The sequence below is a fragment of the Colias eurytheme genome, chromosome 2 (genome assembly GCF_061535395.1).
Source record: "Colias eurytheme isolate Ceu_HAF_F1 chromosome 2, ilColEury1 Martin Lab GWU primary, whole genome shotgun sequence".
NCBI classification, from domain to species: Eukaryota; Metazoa; Arthropoda; class Insecta; order Lepidoptera; family Pieridae; genus Colias; species Colias eurytheme.
This window is the reverse complement of record NC_142981.1, coordinates 10138040-10160724: the sequence shown is the minus strand read 5'-3', so window position 1 is coordinate 10160724 and position 22685 is coordinate 10138040. Positions and strand designations below refer to the sequence as shown.

General features: G+C 34.2%; 2 protein-coding genes across 2 annotated transcripts; both read left to right on the top strand.

Moving 5' to 3' along the window:
* The first annotated feature begins 960 nt into the window (after positions 1-960).
* Positions 961-18655, top strand: wg (Wnt family member 1 wingless). The gene is made up of 4 exons (XM_090115745.1): positions 961-1097; positions 5721-5983; positions 15183-15481; positions 16236-18655. Exons 1-4 carry the CDS (start codon positions 1009-1011, stop codon positions 16761-16763), a joined length of 1179 nt encoding a protein of 392 aa, XP_089971871.1. The 5' UTR covers positions 961-1008; the 3' UTR covers positions 16764-18655.
* A 1824-nt stretch (positions 18656-20479) lies between these two features.
* LOC149910638 (uncharacterized) lies at positions 20480-22678 on the top strand. Its single transcript, XM_090108220.1, has 6 exons — positions 20480-20543; positions 21126-21311; positions 21448-21632; positions 21703-21844; positions 21916-22049; positions 22115-22678. The coding sequence occupies exons 1-6, from the start codon at positions 20480-20482 to the stop codon at positions 22676-22678; spliced, it is 1275 nt and encodes a 424-aa protein (XP_089964346.1).
* The last annotated feature ends 7 nt before the right edge of the window (positions 22679-22685 follow it).

Below are 22685 nucleotides of genomic sequence, written 5' to 3'. Positions count from 1 at the left end.
ATTAACGTTTGAACTTATTAAAACAACAAATAGAAAACTTAAAATTCAAAAACGAAAGTAACCAACCACATTCGCTCATAATTAAAAAAAAAATTAAGGCCTTTACTTACCCCGTTTCCATACCTTTAACGATAAAATATTAAATAAATATACCATACTTATAAGGAAGCGCACTTACTAGGTAATTCGCATACCCAGAACAACCCCTTAACAAACAGATATATAGAACAATGTAAGTTATTGCTCTATTGTGCTGTGCTCATAATGTATCTATTGTGAATAAGGTCAGAAAAGGTTATTCGCCATTTTTATGGTGCTGGATTCTACGTATTCGTGTTGTCGACTTTGTTAAAACATTACTTGTAGAAACAATCTTGCTAATATTTTGCTACCCCTTGTTATCAACCTCTTTTCAGATTCGTATAAAACACGTTCACATTTTTTAAAATAGTTTTTTATTAATGTAGTAAAATGAGGATGAGGAAAAGTAAGATTAAAAAAGTGTAATTTCAGAAATCGCGTAGTTATATTAATTATACTCTAAAATTAAAACAAAAAGAAAATTACTTAATTTTTTTTAATTATTCAAATTATATGCGTCATTTTAAAAATATATTTAAAATTAAATAATAAAGCTTCCTTATTAAAAGCTTAATTAAATAACAAACAGCTAATTCCATTTACAAGGTTCTAAAGTATCACCTAATAATATAAGAAAACGACTTACGACAAATTAAAAAAATGCCGTAACTATCTATAAACAATCGGTCGCATCGCTTTAATGAGCGGCGAACAAAGCTACTCATAATCCAATAGCATTATCTAACTGAATTGCATAACTCAATGACCGAGGTAAAAAAAGTGTGAGCGGGAACGGGCGGTGGCCGGCCGCAGGTAAACTCCCACCATGAGCGACCCCGCCTTGGCGACGTCGCCGGACGCTCGTCAGATCGAACCGTGCTGCGAACGATCGCGCTCATGTGAAGCCACGGGTCCGCCCATCGCAGAATGAAGTGTCTGTGCTTGTTTGTGCTGTTTCTGTGTTTGAGGTGCGAGGCCGGCAGCAAGCCGCGCAGGGGCCGCGGCAGCATGTGGTGGTGAGTGACGTCCTATGTTCCAATGTTTCGACGACGTGACATTGCACGTCAATGTCACTTGTGTTTATTAGTTTGTTGATGTCGCTGTTAGAATTAGTTTACGTGTTTATTGTGATTGTAAATCAACATTTGCATTAAAGTTAAACGATAAAATTGTGCGTACATTCCATCGCCAGATGTTAAAATATCTCCCATAATTAGCGGATCATTAACGAAGATATAAACAGAACCGCGTAAGATCGATAATTGCGCAGTAAAAGTTAATAACGAAATAAAATCCGTGTTCTACCAGCCGTATGAGTTACTGAGATGTTAAATGGTCGATACTAATCAATGGACGTACACTTGAATGTTGTAGTAATTCTTTAGTGAACGTTGAACTTATTATGGGTTTATTGCTTTACTTGGCTTTTAATAGTTCGACACAGATTGTTAAAATGATTAAAATATGTTGTAAGGAATTTTTTGTATTAAAATGTATAAAACTTGAAGTTAAAAATCTATAGCAATGTTAACTTGAATTACTTATTAATGAGAATATTGTACCTAGTTCCTAGTAATTAAAGTAGTAAGGTTCATAAAAAAATATCTACTTCAATCACGATATCTATTAGCTATAATAGACAACGAAATTAAAGTATAACAACATAATGCTTAATATAACTACCTAAATAATATTTTCATTAAAAATTACTAAGATAAAAGTAAAAGTTTATAAGTTAGCCAGACTGATGAGATGTCCCGTATGAGTGACAGGAGCGTCAAGTTATATTTGAATACACTATCAGTGTCTCTGGTATCTGTTGTGTATAATCTATCTCATAGAGTGAAGAATTAATAGAGTACCTAACATATTAAAAAAAACATAATTTGTAAAATTTAACAAGGATAATTCCTATAGAAGAACATATTCTGAAATTAAATCAAATGAGAATAAATTTATTTATTTATGCTTTATTGCTCTGAATAAATTACAAATTGAGACTTAGCCTAGAATATATTGTTACAAACGACGGCCTTGTAGCTAAATAGCGATTTCTTCCAGACACACAGAACATTTAATATTATTTAAAAATTAAACGTAAAATTTAAAAAGGATATCCAATACTTAAGTACTTAAAAAATAACATATTTAAATACATTTTGTAAACATTAATAAAAATAAAACATATAAATTTAATTACTGGTAACAACAATAAAAATAAGGTGTTACTTCATATCCGCGTTCATTAAAACAAAATAAAGTGCAAAGTAATTTACGAAGGGAACAGGGCGTAAACATTTTATTTACGGCTAATAAAATTAATCGCGTTTAACCATTAACGTATTTATGACTGAATTCTGATGCGATTTTTATCTTACTGCTTGTAAAAATTATGCAAACCCTTGAAGTAATACATATTCCATTATATTTAAAACAAACAAATTGTATTAATTTCATAAAAAATGATTATTTCATTATTATTTAATGGTTAAAGAAAATGTAATTTTGCTCATTTGATACGCATATCTGAGTATTATTTATTTATCAAGCGTTCTAATCAAAAATCGTATTGACTTCATATATGTATTTTAAACAGAATATAATAATAATGTTTACAAGTATTCAGGACTTGCGCCGGCCGTCGGCATCGCTTTATATATGAAGTTGTAAAATATTTGTAACTATTATTTATTATAATTTAAATGAGATTATAATATAGATCGAATGTAATTTAAATAATTATAACAAATATTTGATTATTTAAAGTTTTTATGGACTAATTAATAGTTCATAAATTATTGAGATTGACTTATTTATAAAACATTTTTGCATTCAACAAAATGGTATAAAATGAATGAAAGTGTTTTTTTCTAATATTAATTATTTATAATTAAAATTGTATTTAAATATTTTATTAATTAATAATAACGCATCTATAAAATTATAGATCTACAATATAACTTATCTCTTCCTATCATTTTGTTAACAAAAAGTGGCGCGTGCGCGTTACGCTGAACAAACATATACTTTTTTGTTATTAATTATTGTATAACTGAGATTTAATTCACAATTTACAAAACATAAATGTTCCTACCTATCTAAAAAATAAAAATTGTCTTTGCCGACGGAAAGATTTTGTACCTACTTAGTTATTGCTTACTGTTTTTTATTTTTATAATTTATGGTTTAAAATTTATATGTAGTTTATTCATTGCTTAGTAAAATAGTTTTTGCTTAATTCGATAATAATAATATAAGAGCCCTTTAAAGTAATTTACAAACATATACTTACCAAATCAATTTTACTATCTACTTCTTGTCATTTTCAACTGCTATAATTTCATCAATTTTTGTTCTTAGTCTCTAAGTATACAAAATGAATCTTTTTTTATAAATACATACCTATCTTATATGCTGTAGAAACTGTACTAAGAAATAACACCAACTCGGTATTATAGACGGTTGTAAATTTAAAAATAGTAATCAAATATTGAAATAATTTAGCAAAACACAGTTTGTAACCATAGCACGTACGTCATATTACATTACAATGGAAATCGTGTTGCGGATTATTTTGATAATACAACCATTGTAAGATGAACTTCATCTCAAGATATAATTCTCCGAGATAGGAACACGGTGACAGGTCACATTAGACTGGTAGAGAACTTGAAATTTTGACGCCTGCGATGGCAACAAATTAAATAATAAAAGCTTAATTTGTATTCAACGCGCGTGTCTCGAATCGCCAACACGCTGCAGACGTTTAAGAGGCAGTCTTGTCACAATTATCTTTTTGATGGTAGTTCTGTGTTATCGGAGTGATTAAGGGGGAATGTGATCCAAATTAATTACTTCATATAAAACGTTTGGATAAAAATATAATCAAAATATCCACTTGAATATGTAGAAACGACCAGCCAACGCTAAAGTACTTTGTTTGTTTATAAACCCTTAATTAATCATTAAATTGCCAAACCGACGATTATATATTTAAATGAATGCATCGTGTAGTAAGCTTGAAAGTATCAATTACTTACACAAGAAAGGTAACCGCTGTTAAACGAATAGCATTGCCATTGTCGGCTCGGTTAATTTATTCAAAACTTGGAAAAAGTGATGAATAAAGTAGCCGTGTACAACACGAGGTAATTAAGCATGAAACATTTAAACAAGTTGGCCGGCGAAAAACTAGTAACTGTAAACAGGTCACACCGTTCACTGAGCTATTGAATAAACGATTTCGTATCTAAAATATACTAATTAATCCACATCCAAATACGGATAACGAATGCTAAAAGAAGCAAAGAGAAATTTTAATTACCCAAGGCAAGAACTCGAAAAAATATTTGTTATTTTGACACATTCACACAGTCTTTATCACTGTCTAAACATTGCGTTTACCCGTGAAAGGTATTCATTATTTTTTCTTGAGGATCTCTGTTATATTTGATTTCCTACCAAAGTGACAAGTGTAGAGGACTTTACGCACGGATGGACAAATATGGATCCTTTGCTTTGTTTTTAGTTATGTCAATATGATCTCGCTGTAAGAACGGCCGCTCATCTTTCGTTTGTATTTTTCTGTTCAATTTTAAATTTACATACATCAACTAAAAGCTTGCTTATGCTATATATGCAATGTAATATTATAATATTAACATTTAAATTAACATTTAGAGATGTAAATACCTACATTACTAATTAATTAACCAATTTTACATGACATTAAATGGTACAGATGTTGTTTTTTTTTTTCGAGATGACATTAAATTACCGTTCTATGCGCTAAGAGCACTTCAATGTTGAAGAATGTATCCTAAAAACATATCATAGTTCTAAAACTCGAGCCGTACGAACCACAAATTCTCGGAGGAAACAGAATTTCCGACGAACACGTTCATATTTACGTAACACTTGACTACAAAGAAAGGTAAATATAATACGATTTCCAGCTCAGAGTGCACTACGTTTTTGTGAGACAAACCTTCATTATGTAATACTAAATACATACAAACATAGCTAGATATGAAACACGTAATGTGTATTGCGTGTTTGTGGATAGAATAAAAGAATCTGAGCGTGGGTGGCGAGCAATGGACGTTATATTCTATTTGAAAGCGATGTTTCGCATGTGTACGTATGCGGTGAGCCGGAGCGCGGTCAGGGCAGAGTCAATAGGTTGAGATGTGGATCGGCCCACTGTTTGTTCGCTTAGCCCTTGAGGATTAATGCGCGACGCAAATATTTATCTAAACGTCTGCGGATTGACAGTTCGGTCGTCAATTGTTTGTTGTCTTTGCCTTCCCAAATGAGCATTTCATTTTGAGTTGCACCCATTGCCTTAAGTGGCGTTCCGGTTTATTGGGATTATTTTTTTAGCGTTTCAGTGCATTTGGGGTGTTGTTTTTTGCATTGTTTTTAGATAACCGTTAAGCAACGTGAGCTTTTGTCTTGTTCTTGACTACTAATCTGCTGTTTTTTATGCGTTCAAGGAAGTTGATAGTTAAAACAATGTTTAATTAAATTCGTATACATAAACTACAATGTTAGTTGGAAACGTACCTATACCAACTATTCTAAGTATTTAGCAATTTCGATCTCGAAATCAACACACTAAGATCTATTTCCATTCGCAGGGGCATAGCAAAAGCGGGTGAACCGAACAATCTGTCCCCACTGTCACCTGGTGTGCTATACATGGACCCAGCGGTCCACGCCACATTACGACGAAAGCAGCGCCGCTTAGCGCGAGAGAACCCTGGTGTGCTAGCCGCAGTCGCCAAGGGAGCCAGCATGGCTGTCACCGAGTGCCAACACCAGTTCAAATATAGGAGATGGAACTGTTCCACGAGAAACTTTTTGAGAGGCAAAAATTTGTTCGGCAAAATCGTTGATAGAGGTGAGTCAAAAATTTCAAACCATTTTTATATATTGTATAGTTCACTTTGTAAAGATTTGTGCGTTTTATTCCCATAGATATAAATGTGTACCAACATAATCACACAATTTTTTCCAAATAAAATAAGATCCAAATTCCAAAGTAACTATCTACGTACAACAAATTCTAATTCGTAATTTTATTTCTATGTTATCATATCCATGAAGAACATAGTACCTACGTGGGGTATCACTACATAGTATAAAACAAAGTCGCTTTCCCTGTCCCTATGTCCCTATGTCCCTATGTCCCTTTGTACGCTTAAATCTTTGAAACTACGCAACGGATTTTGATGCGGTTTTTTTTAATAGATAGAGTGTTTCAAGAGGAAGGTTTATATGTATAATAACATCCATTAAATAGTGGAGAAGTACTGTTATTTTTGAGGTTTCTAATGTGATGGCGTAAAAAATTACATTATTTCCGCTTACATTGCAAACGCAGGCTGAACCCTACGAGTTTTATCAAAATAATGTACTAAGTATTATACACATTGAAAAGGTCTACAGAAAAGTCCGCGATGGTATATGTCTATCTCTTATGGATAACCCATAATAACTTTTTTTTGTCATTTACTTTTTACGACAAATAATCTAATTTTCGATGCGATTTTAACCAATACAGCATTAATTCTTAACCAATTAAATACCTTCAATACATTGTTCATTTAATATAGATCTATATGGCACTTTACACCGTATGATTTAAGTGAATATTTTCGAAGATATTACAGATTTAAAAATTGCGGGACGCAGCGTTTTCGGCGGTACCGGCCCGCGGGCTATCTATTTTATACCCGTGCGAAGCCGGAGCGGGCTGCTATGTTTTTATATACAACGTTCACAGTTTTTCTGTAGTATATTTAGTATCAGCATTGCACCCGTGCGAAGCCGGGGCGGGTCGCTAGTTTATAATATTTCGCAAGCGTAGACTCTAAATAAATCGCTGTTTCAATTTGTTTAACTAATTCTATTTCCTTTAAAGCGAAGTCGCACCATATTCGGATACTCAAACAACTAATGATGCAAGCCAAAAACTCAAAGTTTATAAATATTTATTATTACATAATATAAATATTAACCACAAAATGTCCTCAAGTATTTTAAAAGAATCATTATAGATTTTAATAAACAGAGAACTCGAATTCAATACGATTAAGATTTCAACAGCCGATTAACTAAATATCATTTGGATAACAATACTTAAAAGGTACTTATGGAGATCTTGACAAAACGACAGACGACAATATTGAGTATCATATAATTACGATCGCCTACCTACTGCAGAGCATATAACCCCAATAAACACAAAATTTTAGTTATATAAATTGTTTATTATGGACTTAATTAAGTATAAATTCTGATAAAGACTGACAAGTTAATGTCCGGACCCCGATTATCCTTTGCCAATATTAAATAAAAAACATAACAAAGAAACATAAATAGCGAATATAAGAACACGCGTCATTCGTTTGTCTCAATTTTGTCCTCACAAAAGGAACAAAACGTTTAAAATAACATAAGAAGATAAGCCGTAAATATCCCTGGCGATACTAAAGAACATAATATGAGACATTGAGACGTTTAAGTGAAGTAATCTCTTAAAAAATACGATCAAAACTGTATTTCAATGCAGAATTTGTTAAAAAACGTTGTACACAAAAAGGTTTGTATCTAAGCTAATCCCGGTTACAAAGAGTGGCTACAAATTAAGTGATATCTTTAGTTGGCAACCCTTTTAGAGATGTTATCTGCATTCACCGGGAGGGTAGCGCGTTGGGGGCACATATAAAGGGCTCATCAAGATAAAACATCCCGTATCGATTACACAAACGAATGACGTTCAAAATCCCGTTCGTGTATGGCTCTTTTTATTTTTAACTTCGAATTAGATAACTTTTTTATACTGGCAACTTTGATCTTAATAGACTCTTCGATTGATAGTTCGAATCATTCTAAAATCTTGCATTCCAAGACGTAAAAGATTGCTATTATCCATCAATAGCCATTTCATTCAATTACTTTGAATAGATGCGATTTTATCGATAGATACAAATCAGCAAATATATCCATTACCGTCAGAAAACCTGTTATACTACTAAATTCAGTGGGCACATACTAAATCTCAGACTTAATAACTCACTAGAGAAAGTCACATACATTTTATTTTGTATGGATAATGTTGTAATGGGTACGTTATAATAAAGAGGCGAGATTAAATTCATAAAAGGTGCACTTACGAAAATTAAAATGTTAACAACAAAAAGCTTTTTGCGTAAGATTTATTCGACATAGCGCGCTATTTATTGGTGATAAGGTTTAAAATTGTTGTGGCGTGTAGTTTTGGAACTGCATAAGTTATTTTGTAGCTTGAATCAGGACTGCCCTATCTCCGGTGTCCAATTTCGATGCTTTGTACGCGATACGCCTTATTATGAGCCTGCGAACTGCGAACATCTGGCTGGTACAACAAGACATTTAGCAAAAAACGGCTAGCATTGTAAATCAAATCTCGATCTTTCGATCTAATGTTATTTAAAACCAAAACAAACGCGAGTTGAATGAACGTAACGTTTTAGAAGGAAATGCATTTATCAGTACAAAAAAACGTTTCCCAGACATAGACCGGAGTTCAGCCTGCATTAAGGAGGTTATCTTCGGAATTAAGAGCATACGCAGCCGTATCTCGGTCTAATTCGATCTCATTTTGAATTCGGGGCGATATCGGGATGACTTAGGAAGCCGGGCGCCACGGTTATTGACCCTTGTCTCTTCTGTTAATGAAATGCGCAAACGCTTTCTGTAAATGATGTTTCTATTAACTCGCTCTTTGAACACAGTCCAGCGGTCGAGACGAGACACAGCGTCTGTTGCCACGACTTAAAAGCTTTCAAACGGAACAGATATCGTAATTTAAAGCGTACACATTTAAACAGCACGTTCATATTCGCTGTATGTGAATAATTATTCATAAATACATTAATAATCTATGAATACAAATTCGATATCAATCAGATCTATAAATAATTATGATAATATGGTCGCATGGAGGTCAATCGGAAACATACAAATTGATATTATGTCGCGTAGGCCACAAATATTTTGAACGTTCGTTTGGAAGATAATTGGTAACAAATAGCAATTAGATTTATATGTTTACACAACATTAATATTTTATCGATTGAAAAAAACGAGTCGGATCGAGCGCCGGAGGCAAGAATAGACCTGTTAGCTTCGAGAATGTACAGGTAAATCAAAAAGAATTGGACCCAAAGCGATTAGCTCCGTCTTATTTATGTAAGTAGAATAATGTAAATTGCTGAGACAGAACCAATTAAGGCGATAAAATTCATTAATACGAGACCAGCAATTACTCAGTTAGATAGTCTTTTTTTATTAGCCCAAGCGACGGACAGCGGGGCAAACGAATTAAATTATTATACCTCTGCCAATCATAAATCGAAACGCCTAGAGCATTTAAAATATTCAATATTTTTATTTGAAACCAAACGTAATACAAAAGATAAGAATAATTTTTCTAAATTAAAACGAGATATGGCGAGTATATGCGGACCACCGTCATGATAATTTAAGTCTATAAAAAGAGTAAGAGACGATACAAAATTTATGTTATATGCGTGTGCATTTAGAGAATATTACTTTATTAAGGGCAGCCAGGGCGGGCGATCATGCGGCCGGTGTTATGGCCGGCCGCAAATATCTCGCGATAAACCTTTTAATACATTGCAATTACGTTCATTTGAGAAAAACATAAAAACGCATGGCCGCACCGCGGGAGCTCGTCACAACGCTACTCATTAAACAATCGTAAATATGCGATTTCGTATCGCCACAGTCCATCCGATTCGCTGAATAGACTCTCCCCGTTATAATTACAGTCAGGGCTAACAAAGCCCCCCCAGACGGAACACGAATCATCGCTAATATACATGTCGACACGCCATTGATGAGTTGATGCGACATCTTCATCTCATTGTGGTGTAAACCTCAAGGATCGTATTAACACAAATGATGACGACGGTACAATAGTCCAGTTTTTATGTGACGGGTCATTGTTGACCCGAGAATAGAGAAATATATGGGACCGGGGTCCCGCAGGGAGGCCCCCTGTGGCGCGGTTTGGCGATGCGACTGTATCGCAACACGCTCCACGGAAGCCACGATTACACCTATCGATGCCCCTAATAGCAGGTAACTCGGCCAATAAAACGACCTCCACCAAACATTTCCTGTTTTAAGGTCTCGTACGCGGAGCCTTCGTCTCGTGGATTCCATCGCCGTGGGCGGATAAAACGTATAAAACCATATTAACCGAAAATAAAACGGATATAAAATTCCCTCGATGAAATATTTAATGCTCAATTAGATAAGCGTTTTGGGTTTTATGTTTTGTATTGTTTTCAATAACGATCGATTCGATGCCGGGTCTCATGCAGTTGTTCGCAAATAACGTTGTTTCTAGGGATGTAACGATACATGATTTTGCCGATACGATACCGATACCGATATTTGTGGTAATGTATCGGCGATACCGATACCGATATCGATGGCTTGGTAGAAAAATAAATAGTGAATTATACATAAAAAGTTACCAACATTTAACAGAGACAACTATTAATCGTATTCTTTTAAATAAAAATGCCAAATCAAAAAACAACAAAACCATTTATTTTAGTATTATTATTTTACAAAGTCAGTTAAACTTTAAGTTATACACATACAATCAGTACCTAATAAAAGCTTACTATTGGTAGAGTTTTTTCAGAAAACAAAGTGCGCACGCGCGGGCGGCCTCCTGCATCGTTCATTGGGCGCGGGTTTTTGAATTTTTTGATATCAAAAAAATTGGTTGTTTGTAAAGTAGGTTTACGATCGAGATGTTTACGTACGTGATGACATAATGCAGTGGCAGCGCTCGAGATGAAACGGGAGATCGGTCCGTCTCTCTCTCGTTATACCTGCGTTCGCGCTCGTGAGGTTTGGTGTGACACAAGTTTATGAACATGTCACCCGACTAAAACGATTTTTAAAACGTTATCACGTTAAAAATTAAAAAAATTCAAAATTATTTCTTTCTTTCCTTTACGTGACGTGATTGGAACACTCCTAGTAAGCAAATAAAATGCTTGTGTCAGGAGGTTCCGCTCTTCCTTAACACTATTACAGAAACAGAAATAAAACAATATGAATGAATACAATGCAAAAACATAAAAGAAAAGAAGGAATTTAATAAAAAAATATCGGTATCGGTTGATTTATTATCGGCGATACCGATATATCGGCTTGCCGATATATCGGCCGATATATCGGTATCGGTATCGGTATCGTTACATCCCTAGTTGTTTCATATAAAAGTTTAGTCTTTCAAAAGCGTCGTTCATTATTATCATCAGCGGACAGCTTGTTTTAAATCAAATTATTTTCGCTACTTTTTCTGTAGTATGGAAACAAATGTCTTTGTTCATTGTGTGAATGGGTAGACTGGTAGCGAGTGGAAGCTCGAAGTGCTTTGTGCCACTCACAATGAGTGATATATTGCTGCTCCGGAGTTTTGAATTGTCGCAGTGGCCACCGGTGCGCTGTTGTGAGGAAATTATCACCCTCAGATAGCATAACGAAAATGAATTATTGCTCTTTATTACTCTATTCAAACTGTTCTCCAAATTACTGTTAATTTACCCTTGTATGTAACGATTTACTAAACAAAAGCATAAATAATGTCACGATAATGTGCTACTAAGAACAAAAAACGAATATAGTAGCTTATAATGCAATAAAATAGTGGCATAATGCGCTCGTAAAATAAAAAGACACTGAATGAATGACTTCATTGCCCTTCTCTGATAGAACGATTTCTAAACCGGCAAAACATCGTATTATAAAACGCGGTGATTTATGGTTGTTTTGAGTAATTACGGCTCATCAAATTTGAATAATGCCACTTGCAATAAATAATAATGTGCAAGGAGCGCGACGCGGGAAACCGTCATAAGTCAATCCTTCAAATTAATCTTTTCGAAACACTTGGAAGTGATGGCTTAATGCGATGGAATATATTTAATTAGTACATTAATTTCGAATTATTTAATGGTCTGCTCTGTGAGGCCAGGTGTTCATCAAATGTCAACAGTGATTAAGTTTTATTTAACGCTCTCGCTCGGTTGGATTTACGATTTTTTGACTTTTATAAATCGTGAACGCCTCGCATTAACTGTCAATCGAGCAGGACGCATTATCGCTCGATGCTTGCGCTGTAAACCGCCTTCGGGATCATTTATTATCGACGCAGATAATCAACCGACAGCACTTTATTATCAGTTATAATAATAATTTACTTTTATAGATTCACATTACTCATGTCTGTTCTTATTTGACTGCGGTTTGATGGGGCTGGATTGTCTCAATAAAATAATACTGAGTCATTATAACGCATGTCTTACATAGACATAGATTCAGCGATTCCGGGCCTAATTATTATTTGCGTTTGGACATGAATAGTGCCAGATTATTTGGCCAGTTAATTAGCTGTATAGAATGAATTTGCATTTTATTTAATGCCGTGACTAATGCGTTCTCTCGAGCGAAGCCTTCTTACATCTGTCATAATTTTTCTACGTCGCGATTTATTCGCAATGCGACAATCGGCTTTTGTTGTCCCGAGAAATCGATGGTGGACGCCAGCGATATAAATTATTGAATTATTTATAGTTTTATATAAATATTTCGCGTCTTATTAGCGTAACAAAGAGTAGTCGAGACGTCGTCAGACGGGTTAGGCGTAGTGATTCACTCGCGGACCAATTAAAAATATTCCGGTTGCCGTTTAATTGGTTAATATTCCGTTATGTCATCAATAGATAAGTAAAAGTAGCGAATAAAAATCTCAGCGGGTGCACACATGTGGAGCCAGTCGCCAGATGTGTGGTGTGTGAAGACATGTAAGGCCCAGCACGTGGTAGATTCCACCTGGCGAAGGCGCCCCGCCGACAGACCTCCGATACACTGACTCATACCTCATATCCGTGTGTTTATCGCTTTATGATCCGATTGTAATCGTAGTCGATCGGTTTGTCTTCTAGAACCGATTACTTTGTTAACTTATTACTCGAAAATAGAAGATAGAAATACTAAGACAACTATTAATAGTACGTTAACGTTATTATTAGCTACACTAGAATCTCGAGACCCGTTGACCTATTGAAACGGATTTCGATTTCAAGTACATTTACAACTATCATCGGTTACTTCATACGCATTTATGACTGTTTTTTGCTCACTTTAATAGTCACAACCCACACGAATGTCCCACTTGCCAGTGAATGTAGTCAACTCATTACGTTGAACGTTGTTTAAATTAATGTCCTGCTATTGAATGACAAAATTGACATTAAAATTCCAAGTCCAACGTCCCAAGTAATTGCTGAATAAAATACTTTTCTGTTACATCCCAAATGGAAAGGCAAAAAGCGAATCGCGAACCTCAGCGTTGTGTTCAGGCTGAGCGTAATTTATATCTCCGAACGATGACAACTCAATAAAAAATGATTCCATTTGCTTATTGAGCCCTTAATAACGATCTTCGCTTGTTCCACATAATATTATAAATAACGAGAAATACGCGTCGTACTTTTTATTGCACAGCGTTTTTATGTACATGCGAGGTGGCCGGAAGCCCACCAGAGGAGATGTTTCATATCACGAATATTATGAGATGAATATTCAAATAGAATTGCTGTATCGAATTCGGTATTCATTAGTTGGTAAATTGTATTCATATTCATATTGCTCAGAAGTTAGTGAAGACATTACAGACAAACATGGGCAGTGTGGAGTGACATTAGATTGTAAATAAGTATGCGCACTGCGTGAATCTTTTGATGAGTCATGTTTGCTAGTCTATTTTTTGGTTATTAATTTAATATAAATCAACCAATTAATAAGCATCAGTCAAAGTATCAAAGTGACTTTTCTGAGATCGAAATTGAAATATAATGTATTGTGCATTGGTTGTATAAATAAATTTTTCTTTTAATTTTAAATGATTCCGGTTGTTGGACAAGGAATCATTGATAAAATAGTTAAATAGACACAAAATGTATTAGATAAGCAAATGAAGGAGAAATTTGAATAACAAGTTAGATGTCTGATGACACATTATATCATTTATGCAAATATAATATCATATAATAGAATAAATAAATTAAACGTATACCGTTCTGTCTATATTAATCGATGAAGAACTCAAATTTAATCGATGTTTAAGAAATTCGATGCGCGTCAAAATCGATTGTAATGACCAAATTTATAATCGCTCGGGTAGGTAAGTTTCCTTCTTTTATTTTCCATCGAGATATACTCTTTCTTTAATTGTATTTTATGAGTATTTGATTCTAATGCTGGACCATTAATTATTTATAGTATTCGATACGGAATATCGATTTATTCGTTCGAGATGAATGAATATTTCATCGATTATATTGTAATCATGTCTCAATTATAATTTCGGTTTTATATTTTGTACATAGTTACATGTTGTTGGAATAATATGTGTCACTTTGAAAATTGGATTGATTTTTTTTGATCAGTTATGATAACCTCATAGTTTTGTTTTAGAATAGAATGTGTTTTATTTATTTTATTTTCATAGAAGACTAACAACAACATCATTATAATAATATAAAGTAAAAACAATCTGCGTAATGCCATTCTGTGATCGTCGGGGTCTAATGCCCTTCCCACTGCAATTTGCTTGTTCGAATATTTTGGTTATTTTAATATCAAACATATTAATGTGATGAGAATTTTTTGTTCCTTTACCCCGAGCAGTAATAAAGTTTGATTAAAATATGGGACCCTCCGTTGTTGGGATGAATTAATTATACGAATACCAAACATATCTATGTGAAATACCATAAACTGTATATTCTTATTATCAAAACAATAATATTAAGACGAAAAAGAGACTCGCTACCTGCCTTTTACAGGTTTTTAGCAATCTACGTAATCTTTGGACACTTAAGAGTTGTTTCGTATAATATATTGCTTTTTAACAAAGAACGCTAATTGTAATGGCGCATAAAAATACGAAATATATTATATTTTTAAATTGTATATCTAAATATATGTTTTTGTTGTCCTAGGTTGTCGAGAGACTGCATTCATTTATGCGATCACGAGCGCTGGAGTGACACACGCAGTGTCACGCGCATGCGCGGAGGGTTCCATCGAGTCGTGTACGTGCGACTACTCGCACGTGGACCGCGCCCCGCACCGCTCCAGGGCGGCGGCAGCAGCCAACGTGCGGGTCTGGAAGTGGGGCGGCTGCAGCGACAACATCGGCTTCGGCTTCAAATTCAGCAGAGAGTTCGTCGACACCGGCGAGAGAGGCAAAACCCTCAGAGAGAAAATGAACCTTCACAACAACGAAGCCGGCAGAATGGTATGTATCTCGAATCACTCATCGGTCACTTACACTAGTCCATTAAACATCCAAGAAGCTGATGACGTATCATGTTTACATTAGCATTACGGGTGACGATCGTTCGTCAGCCACTTGACGTGTCGCTTATGACTAAAATTAATTATGCGCCGGATGGCTCAGCCCTGCGCAACAGGCACTCATTCGTTGCGCTCGGACATCTCCCTCCCACCGCACACCCACATTTGCATACCCACAATTCTTCCCAAAATTCATCAAAAGGGACATTTGGCGCCGCGAGCCACCCAAACGAATAATTAACTAAATTCCTGTCACGACGAACGAACTGGGTGTTCACCTGATGAATATTTACACCATTCTGACAATTGTTTAACACGTATTTGGATAATATCGTACGGCCACGCTGTTATCTACATGTGAAAGGCACAAAGAACTCTGTGTGCCCTATGAGATAGGAAAATATTTACTGTCTCCATCCTCGCGTCATTTATCTACATTCTGAGAATGATGAATGCCCATAGAGCATGATTTATGATCTGTCCACGCGTTGTGACGATCGGCCCACCTTCTATCGATTTGTAACAATTTGCTTGATCGTAAGATTCGATCGATGAAGTGAGCTTTTAACATCATCGATCACTCGCATCGACGCTTATCAAATGAGTCGATGATATTCGAACATTAATATGGATCCCTTTTATTTTTATCGATCCAATATAGAGACGAGCTAATTTTATTGTTTTTGTCCATACAGCACGTGCAAACGGAGATGCGTCAGGAATGCAAATGCCACGGTATGTCGGGGTCCTGCACGGTGAAAACGTGTTGGATGAGGCTGCCCAGTTTCCGCTCCGTCGGGGACGCGCTAAAAGACCGTTTCGACGGCGCATCGAGAGTGATGATGTCCAACACAGACTTGGAAGCGCCAGTGCAGCGGAACGACGCGGCGCCCCACAGAGTGCCGCGAAGGGATCGATATCGATTCCAATTGCGGCCGCACAATCCCGACCACAAATCACCGGGATCCAAGGACCTTGTGTACCTGGAATCATCGCCGGGCTTCTGCGAAAAGAACCCAAGGCTGGGCATTCCCGGCACGCACGGGCGTACCTGCAACGACACGAGTATCGGCGTCGACGGCTGCGACCTCATGTGTTGCGGGCGCGGCTACCGGACTGAGACTATGTTCGTCGTGGAACGGTGTAACTGCACGTTCCACTGGTGTTGTGAAGTTAAGTGCAAAATGTGTCGCACGGAAAAAGTGGTTCACACGTGTTTATAGACTCGCTGTTAATTAGTGAGAGACTATGTATCCAATCAGTGCCTCGGACTTCTTGTGAAGTATTTTGTATTGAGTTACGAACGGGAATCGTGTAATGATCACTTCCCATTTTGACTTATGTAAATATTTTTTAAACTGTTTATACAATTGAACAATGCTATTTATCTGGCGTGATATTAAAATGCTGTTACTCTTTAGAGTAATTTATTCAACTATTAAGTGTGAATGTGATCTAGTATTTTACACCGTTGTAGAGATACTAATAAGACCAGTTCAGGACGATTTATATAAGTCAAAGTCATCAATTTATAAATGTAACTGGATTTATTGGTTTCATTACACGGTGAAGCGTAATTTATTATTTATTTGATAAGGGACTTCTGTTATTAGAATTCACCCCAAGCGCGAATGTAAAGACTACTTTAAATGGTATTTCCTAATATCATTTCAAAGTTATATAAATTATATTGCAATTTTGTTATACTTCGAGTACAACATAAATAATTCCTGCCATCCCATTTAAAATTTCAATTTTATAGACGTTAGCGTTGGGTGTACGGTCACATTATCTGTTTTGAGGCTCGGGAGCGAAATTATCTTGTAATTAAAATTTTATATTAATTATTAAGTTGTTTTATGCAAATTGCACCTTTAATGCATTCGGATAAAGTGCCTTCTTGGGTGTTCACCTTCCGAGGCTGCTAGCTGTTCTTATCAGTGTATAAGTAGCACCATCGTAAAAGTGTCCCACATTACGAGATAAACGCTCTCGAGAATGTTAATTAAATATTAAAAGAATTAAATAATCAGTATTATACGTATAATATTGTATACGTGCTGCGGCCGATATTCGAAGATAAAGCTGCGCGTACAGTCCTGAGTCTTGACAGTTGTTATAGATTTTAAACAGTTGCTCGTGAGACAGTTGTTCTTTATTTATTAAAAGCATGTACAGATCGCTTTTATTGTATTTAATTAGGGTACGCAAACTGTTGATTTGGAATTACATACGTAACTTTCTAACCGTGCTACTGACTACCTCTGATAAAATATAACTACTAATTTATTCGACAGATTTAATAGAGCAAGTGCTAAACAGGTTTCCTTGATAATTTTGACAGGCCTCGTCAACAGTTTGCCAGTTGAAAATAGAGCTTTATTAGAGATATATCAACGTGAATGATATTTTCATACTATGTGATATAAAATAATTAACAAGTATTGCTAGGATAGGTCTTGTAATGTTACATTTGTATTATAATGAATTTAATGATAAAATAATTTCAGACCAGTTTTAAATTAAGGTATTTATTAAAGCTTTTGTTTTTGTAGGATTTTTCAATTGAAACGGTTGTGTTATTTGGAGTACTGTACAATGTACATATCTATATTTGGTAAAACGAACCTCGAATTTATAGGTATTTTAATGGATAGCTAAGACAGTGACAATAATTTTTTAAGTAGAAAAGTTTTGCTAATAAAAGACTGATGTATTTTCTATTGTTCCGTGCGATAAAGCTGTTTATTATTATTTATTTAAATGTGATAATGTAACTGAAGTATTATAAAATAGAATTGGATAGTAATATGAAATTAATTTGTTTCCATTACCACTTTTACAACCGACAGCTTTTTTTAATCATCTGCCAAAATAAAATTGTACTTACAAAATTTTAAGCATGTAAATAAAAATTTTATTCTTATTTTATTAAGTTATTTATGTGAATGTAGCATTTTAATTGTTAATATTAGTTTAATGCAATTAAAATCAGCTGAACTAAACTGAATCTCAATTCCTATTATTGTATAGTGAAATATTGTTGAAATTATTTCGTCCAGTGACCGTCTTGGGGTTGACGCATTATTATAATGCCAATTGTACATTAGTATCTATTTATGATTAAAATATTGATTAGTTGTTACTAAAAATATAAAATCAATCAAATATACCATTTTTTATTTCACCATTCATCTAATTTTTACACTTTGAATCTTATATAAATTTATCTTTCTTATATTTATTTATCTATCTTATATAAATTCATTAAATATTTTTGACATAGCTTTTATAAAAAAATTCATAAAACTATCAAGATTAATTTTATTTTTAATTTTTTACTAATTTCCATGAAAAATAGAAAGCCATAAACAAAAATTATTAACAGAAACAACACGCAGAGATCGATTCTGACAACATTATTACAAGCAATGACATATTATGGTCTTGAAATGTACAAGCCGAACCCATAACATTTATCTGCAAGCTACATGCTTGTTCCAGCGGCCATTAAAGGACTGTGATAAAATACACTACGTTTAGAATCGTGTAGACACAGCCTTAGTATTCATATGACTGAGTACTTATGAAGTTGCAAAAACGGCAATAGAATTTTCTGGATCTTATTCTAAATTTCTTTAAATATGTTCAAATTGAGTCCTGCTAGTGCTATAAACACGAAAGTTTGTATGTGTGTGTTGATTAATGTTTGTTGCTCTTTCACGCAATAATCTGTATGAAATTTGGTACTCAGATAAATCAATTATAATAGGGATAACAGTTACCACGCGTGTCACGCCGCCACTTCCAGTTCTAGTTCTTAATAATTATTATTGTTATCGTAATTCGGGTACCCATTACAGTACCTATTGGGATGTTGATTGATTTTTAAATATCATACTAAGCTACAAAAGATTATTTATTTAAGGTATTTAAATTCATCAAATTTGATGTCCTCCATAGATATTAGATACTAGCTGCTCCGCGCGGTTTCACCCCCGTGGCTCCACTCCTGTTGCCCGTAGCGTGATGAAATATAGCCTATAACCTTCCTCGATAAATGGGCTATCTAGTATCTAACACCGAAAGAATTTTTCAAATCGGACCAGTAGTTCCCGAGATTAGTGCGTTCAAACAAACAAACAAACAAACAAACTCTTCAGCTTTATTATATTAGTATTAGATATTAAATAGGTTTAAAGCTTATACCATAAATCAGTTTGGAACATATCGAAGTCATACTATTCCATATTTTGTTTTATTACGAACGCAACTATAGGGTTTTGATAGTGCAATTTTCTGAAACTGCTTTATTTCTAAATAGATGATGGTTATTTTTTAATGGAAATTGTATCTTAACCCGTAAACATAGGGTTGAAATTTGTAGGGATTGAACGTCGAAAGTGAAAAGTTTGTCGATCTTGGTGGTCGGCAGTGCCTCAAGCGTGTTCCCACGAGTATCGAGCGCAAGAGAAAATTTATGTTTACGAACTAAGAAATCTGTCATAAGAGATACGAATGGCGTGGCTGAATCTGAAACAGCGTGAATAATTTTTCACGCAGGACCTTGTATGTTGAAGTGGGTTGGATTTTTTGCGATTAATGCACTTTTTTTGTTCTATCGCTGTATTCATTTCTCTGTGGTCTGTGCTGGTTATATTACTTAAATCTGATAATCGTTTGATAAACATTTTTGTGTTTTGAAAATAATTTCAACATCAATGAGATTCTAAATAGCATACAAAAATGTTACAGTGTGTGAATACACACTGTAACAATAGAATTATTGGTATCGAATGGAAATAAAGAAATGCATTAGAGATAAAAATTCGTATATTGTAATTTTATTGGAGCATAAAATAAATCGCGAATCGATTTTATTGAAAAATAAAATAGGTACCTAGTTATTGATTTGAAAAATCAAATATTTTGTTCAAACATGAATCATCGGTCTGGTAGAATTTTCGGTGTTATCTTTGTCCTTTTTTATTCAATTCACAATAGTAAGTAATGTAACATTTACTAGTTACTTCTTGAATATATTTTGCACGCCTCATAAGCGAAGCGTTGAGGTGGGTACTACTGTCACTTCGCGCAAAACTTCTGATTTTTCAAACTTAAAATGTCTTTATGTATCATACATTGCACTTGTAAGATAATACATATACACACATATTAAGAAAAAACACTATTTTTAACATTCATGATATTTTTCATGTCATTTTTGTTATTTAAACTAGTTAAAAAACAGTTTAAAAAAGTTCTGTCTTGGACGTCCGTGTGTCTGTATGTGCGGAGGATTTTCTTGTTAACACGATAGCGACCGAAATACTTTACTAATCGAGTCTTTTTTTTTCTCTTACGCTTGAGTATGCTCAGGAATAGAACCCTTTCATTTTTCAGGGTCTGATTCGATGTGGTTTAATTGTTATTAAATAAACAAAAATAATAATTAATAAATAATTATTAAAAAAAAATTATGAGGCGTGCACTTTTGGATTTTCCAAACTATTTTAGATATATAGTTTAATGACGGTAATTTCAGAATTCTTCCTTTAATTTATGCTTACATGTATTTAATTCAGATTTCTACGTTCATGGAGCTATAACGCTTCTGAGACATTTAAGAAAGGGATCGGAAGAATTTAATCATGTTGACAAAGATGACAATATTGAAGAAGCCGGTTTTGATTTGGATCAAGATGAAATGAATAAATTCCACATTTGGCCTTTAGGAGTTATACCTTATTATATTGATGACTATTCCTTTGGTTGAGTATTCTTATATATCTTTTGTGAATAATTTTATACGAACATAAGTCAGATAATATGAGCATTGAGCATACGTCAGTTTGTCATCATCAATTTTAGAACAAGCTATGTTAATCAGTTACAATGTTTTTTCAGATAAAGTATTAAGGGACACAATTCGATCATTTTTGGACCACACAGGTCGAATAACTGGGTTGCGATTCCTGGAGTTGCTACAGCCACCAGAAGATGGCAGCCGATGGGTCTTCTTTATTAATCGTCAAGGTCTTTTAGGTTGTCAAGATCATCCTTTCAATAGTTTTACAAACGAAGGAGTACAGGTAAAACTATCTATAAAGAATAAACATTACTACAGTATCTTGTATCATTATATTCATAACTTTTTTTCAGAAAGTAGTATTAGGTTATGACTGTTTAAAAAGTGAAAACGGTATGGGGGAAATTATTTTATCTCTGGTAGGGGTACCTCCACAACACAATGCACCTAATAGAGATAATTTCATCAAAATTAAAAAAGATAACATTATGCCCGGTAAGATTTAATTTCAAATATTTTGAAGCGTCAGAACAATGACGTAAATATATAAAAAATATAATTTGCAGATAAGTTAAAATTGTTTAAAATATTGAGAGACGACGAGTGGCTTTTTCATGACATTGAGTACGATTTTAAAAGCGTTGGACATTATGATTCTCATAAGTATACACTGAATGGAGCAGCCACAATTTTGCCACAGGTAAATATAAAAGTGAGGTAAATCTATGAAATTTTAACTATAATTCAACATTGTAAATATTATAGGATGCTACATTGGACATGGAAATTGGACCTGGAAAGTGTTTCAGCTATAGAGATATCCAAAAAATTAAGATGTTATACAATTTTATTATATCAAAACATAAGGATAATGCGCATCTTCCTGAATGTCTTAAAATATTTTCACCAGGGCCCAAATTTAAGAGTTACAAACCAAAAAAGAAAGATGCAATAGCTCCAAGAAAGAAACCAAATAAATATTCAGGAATAAAAGATGAAGAGCCTGAAAAATTAGTTGACGTATCAGGTTCTAAAGAAACGAAGGATAAAAAGAAGTCTATTAAAAAAGAAGATACACAAGATGGAACGCTAGAAAACGTAAAACATGAATCTCATGAGGAGCACGACAAATCTCATGATGATTTAGAAAAAAATGGCAACACTGTACCAAGTGATAAAAATGAAGATAAAAATAGTGACCAATCAGATAAATTAAAAAGAGATAAGGATGATACTACACCACGGTCATTAAAATCAAAATATGATAAAAAAAACATAAAAAAGAATTTACTAGATCTATCTGATTACGCAACAGGAGAGGAGAATTAAAACGAAT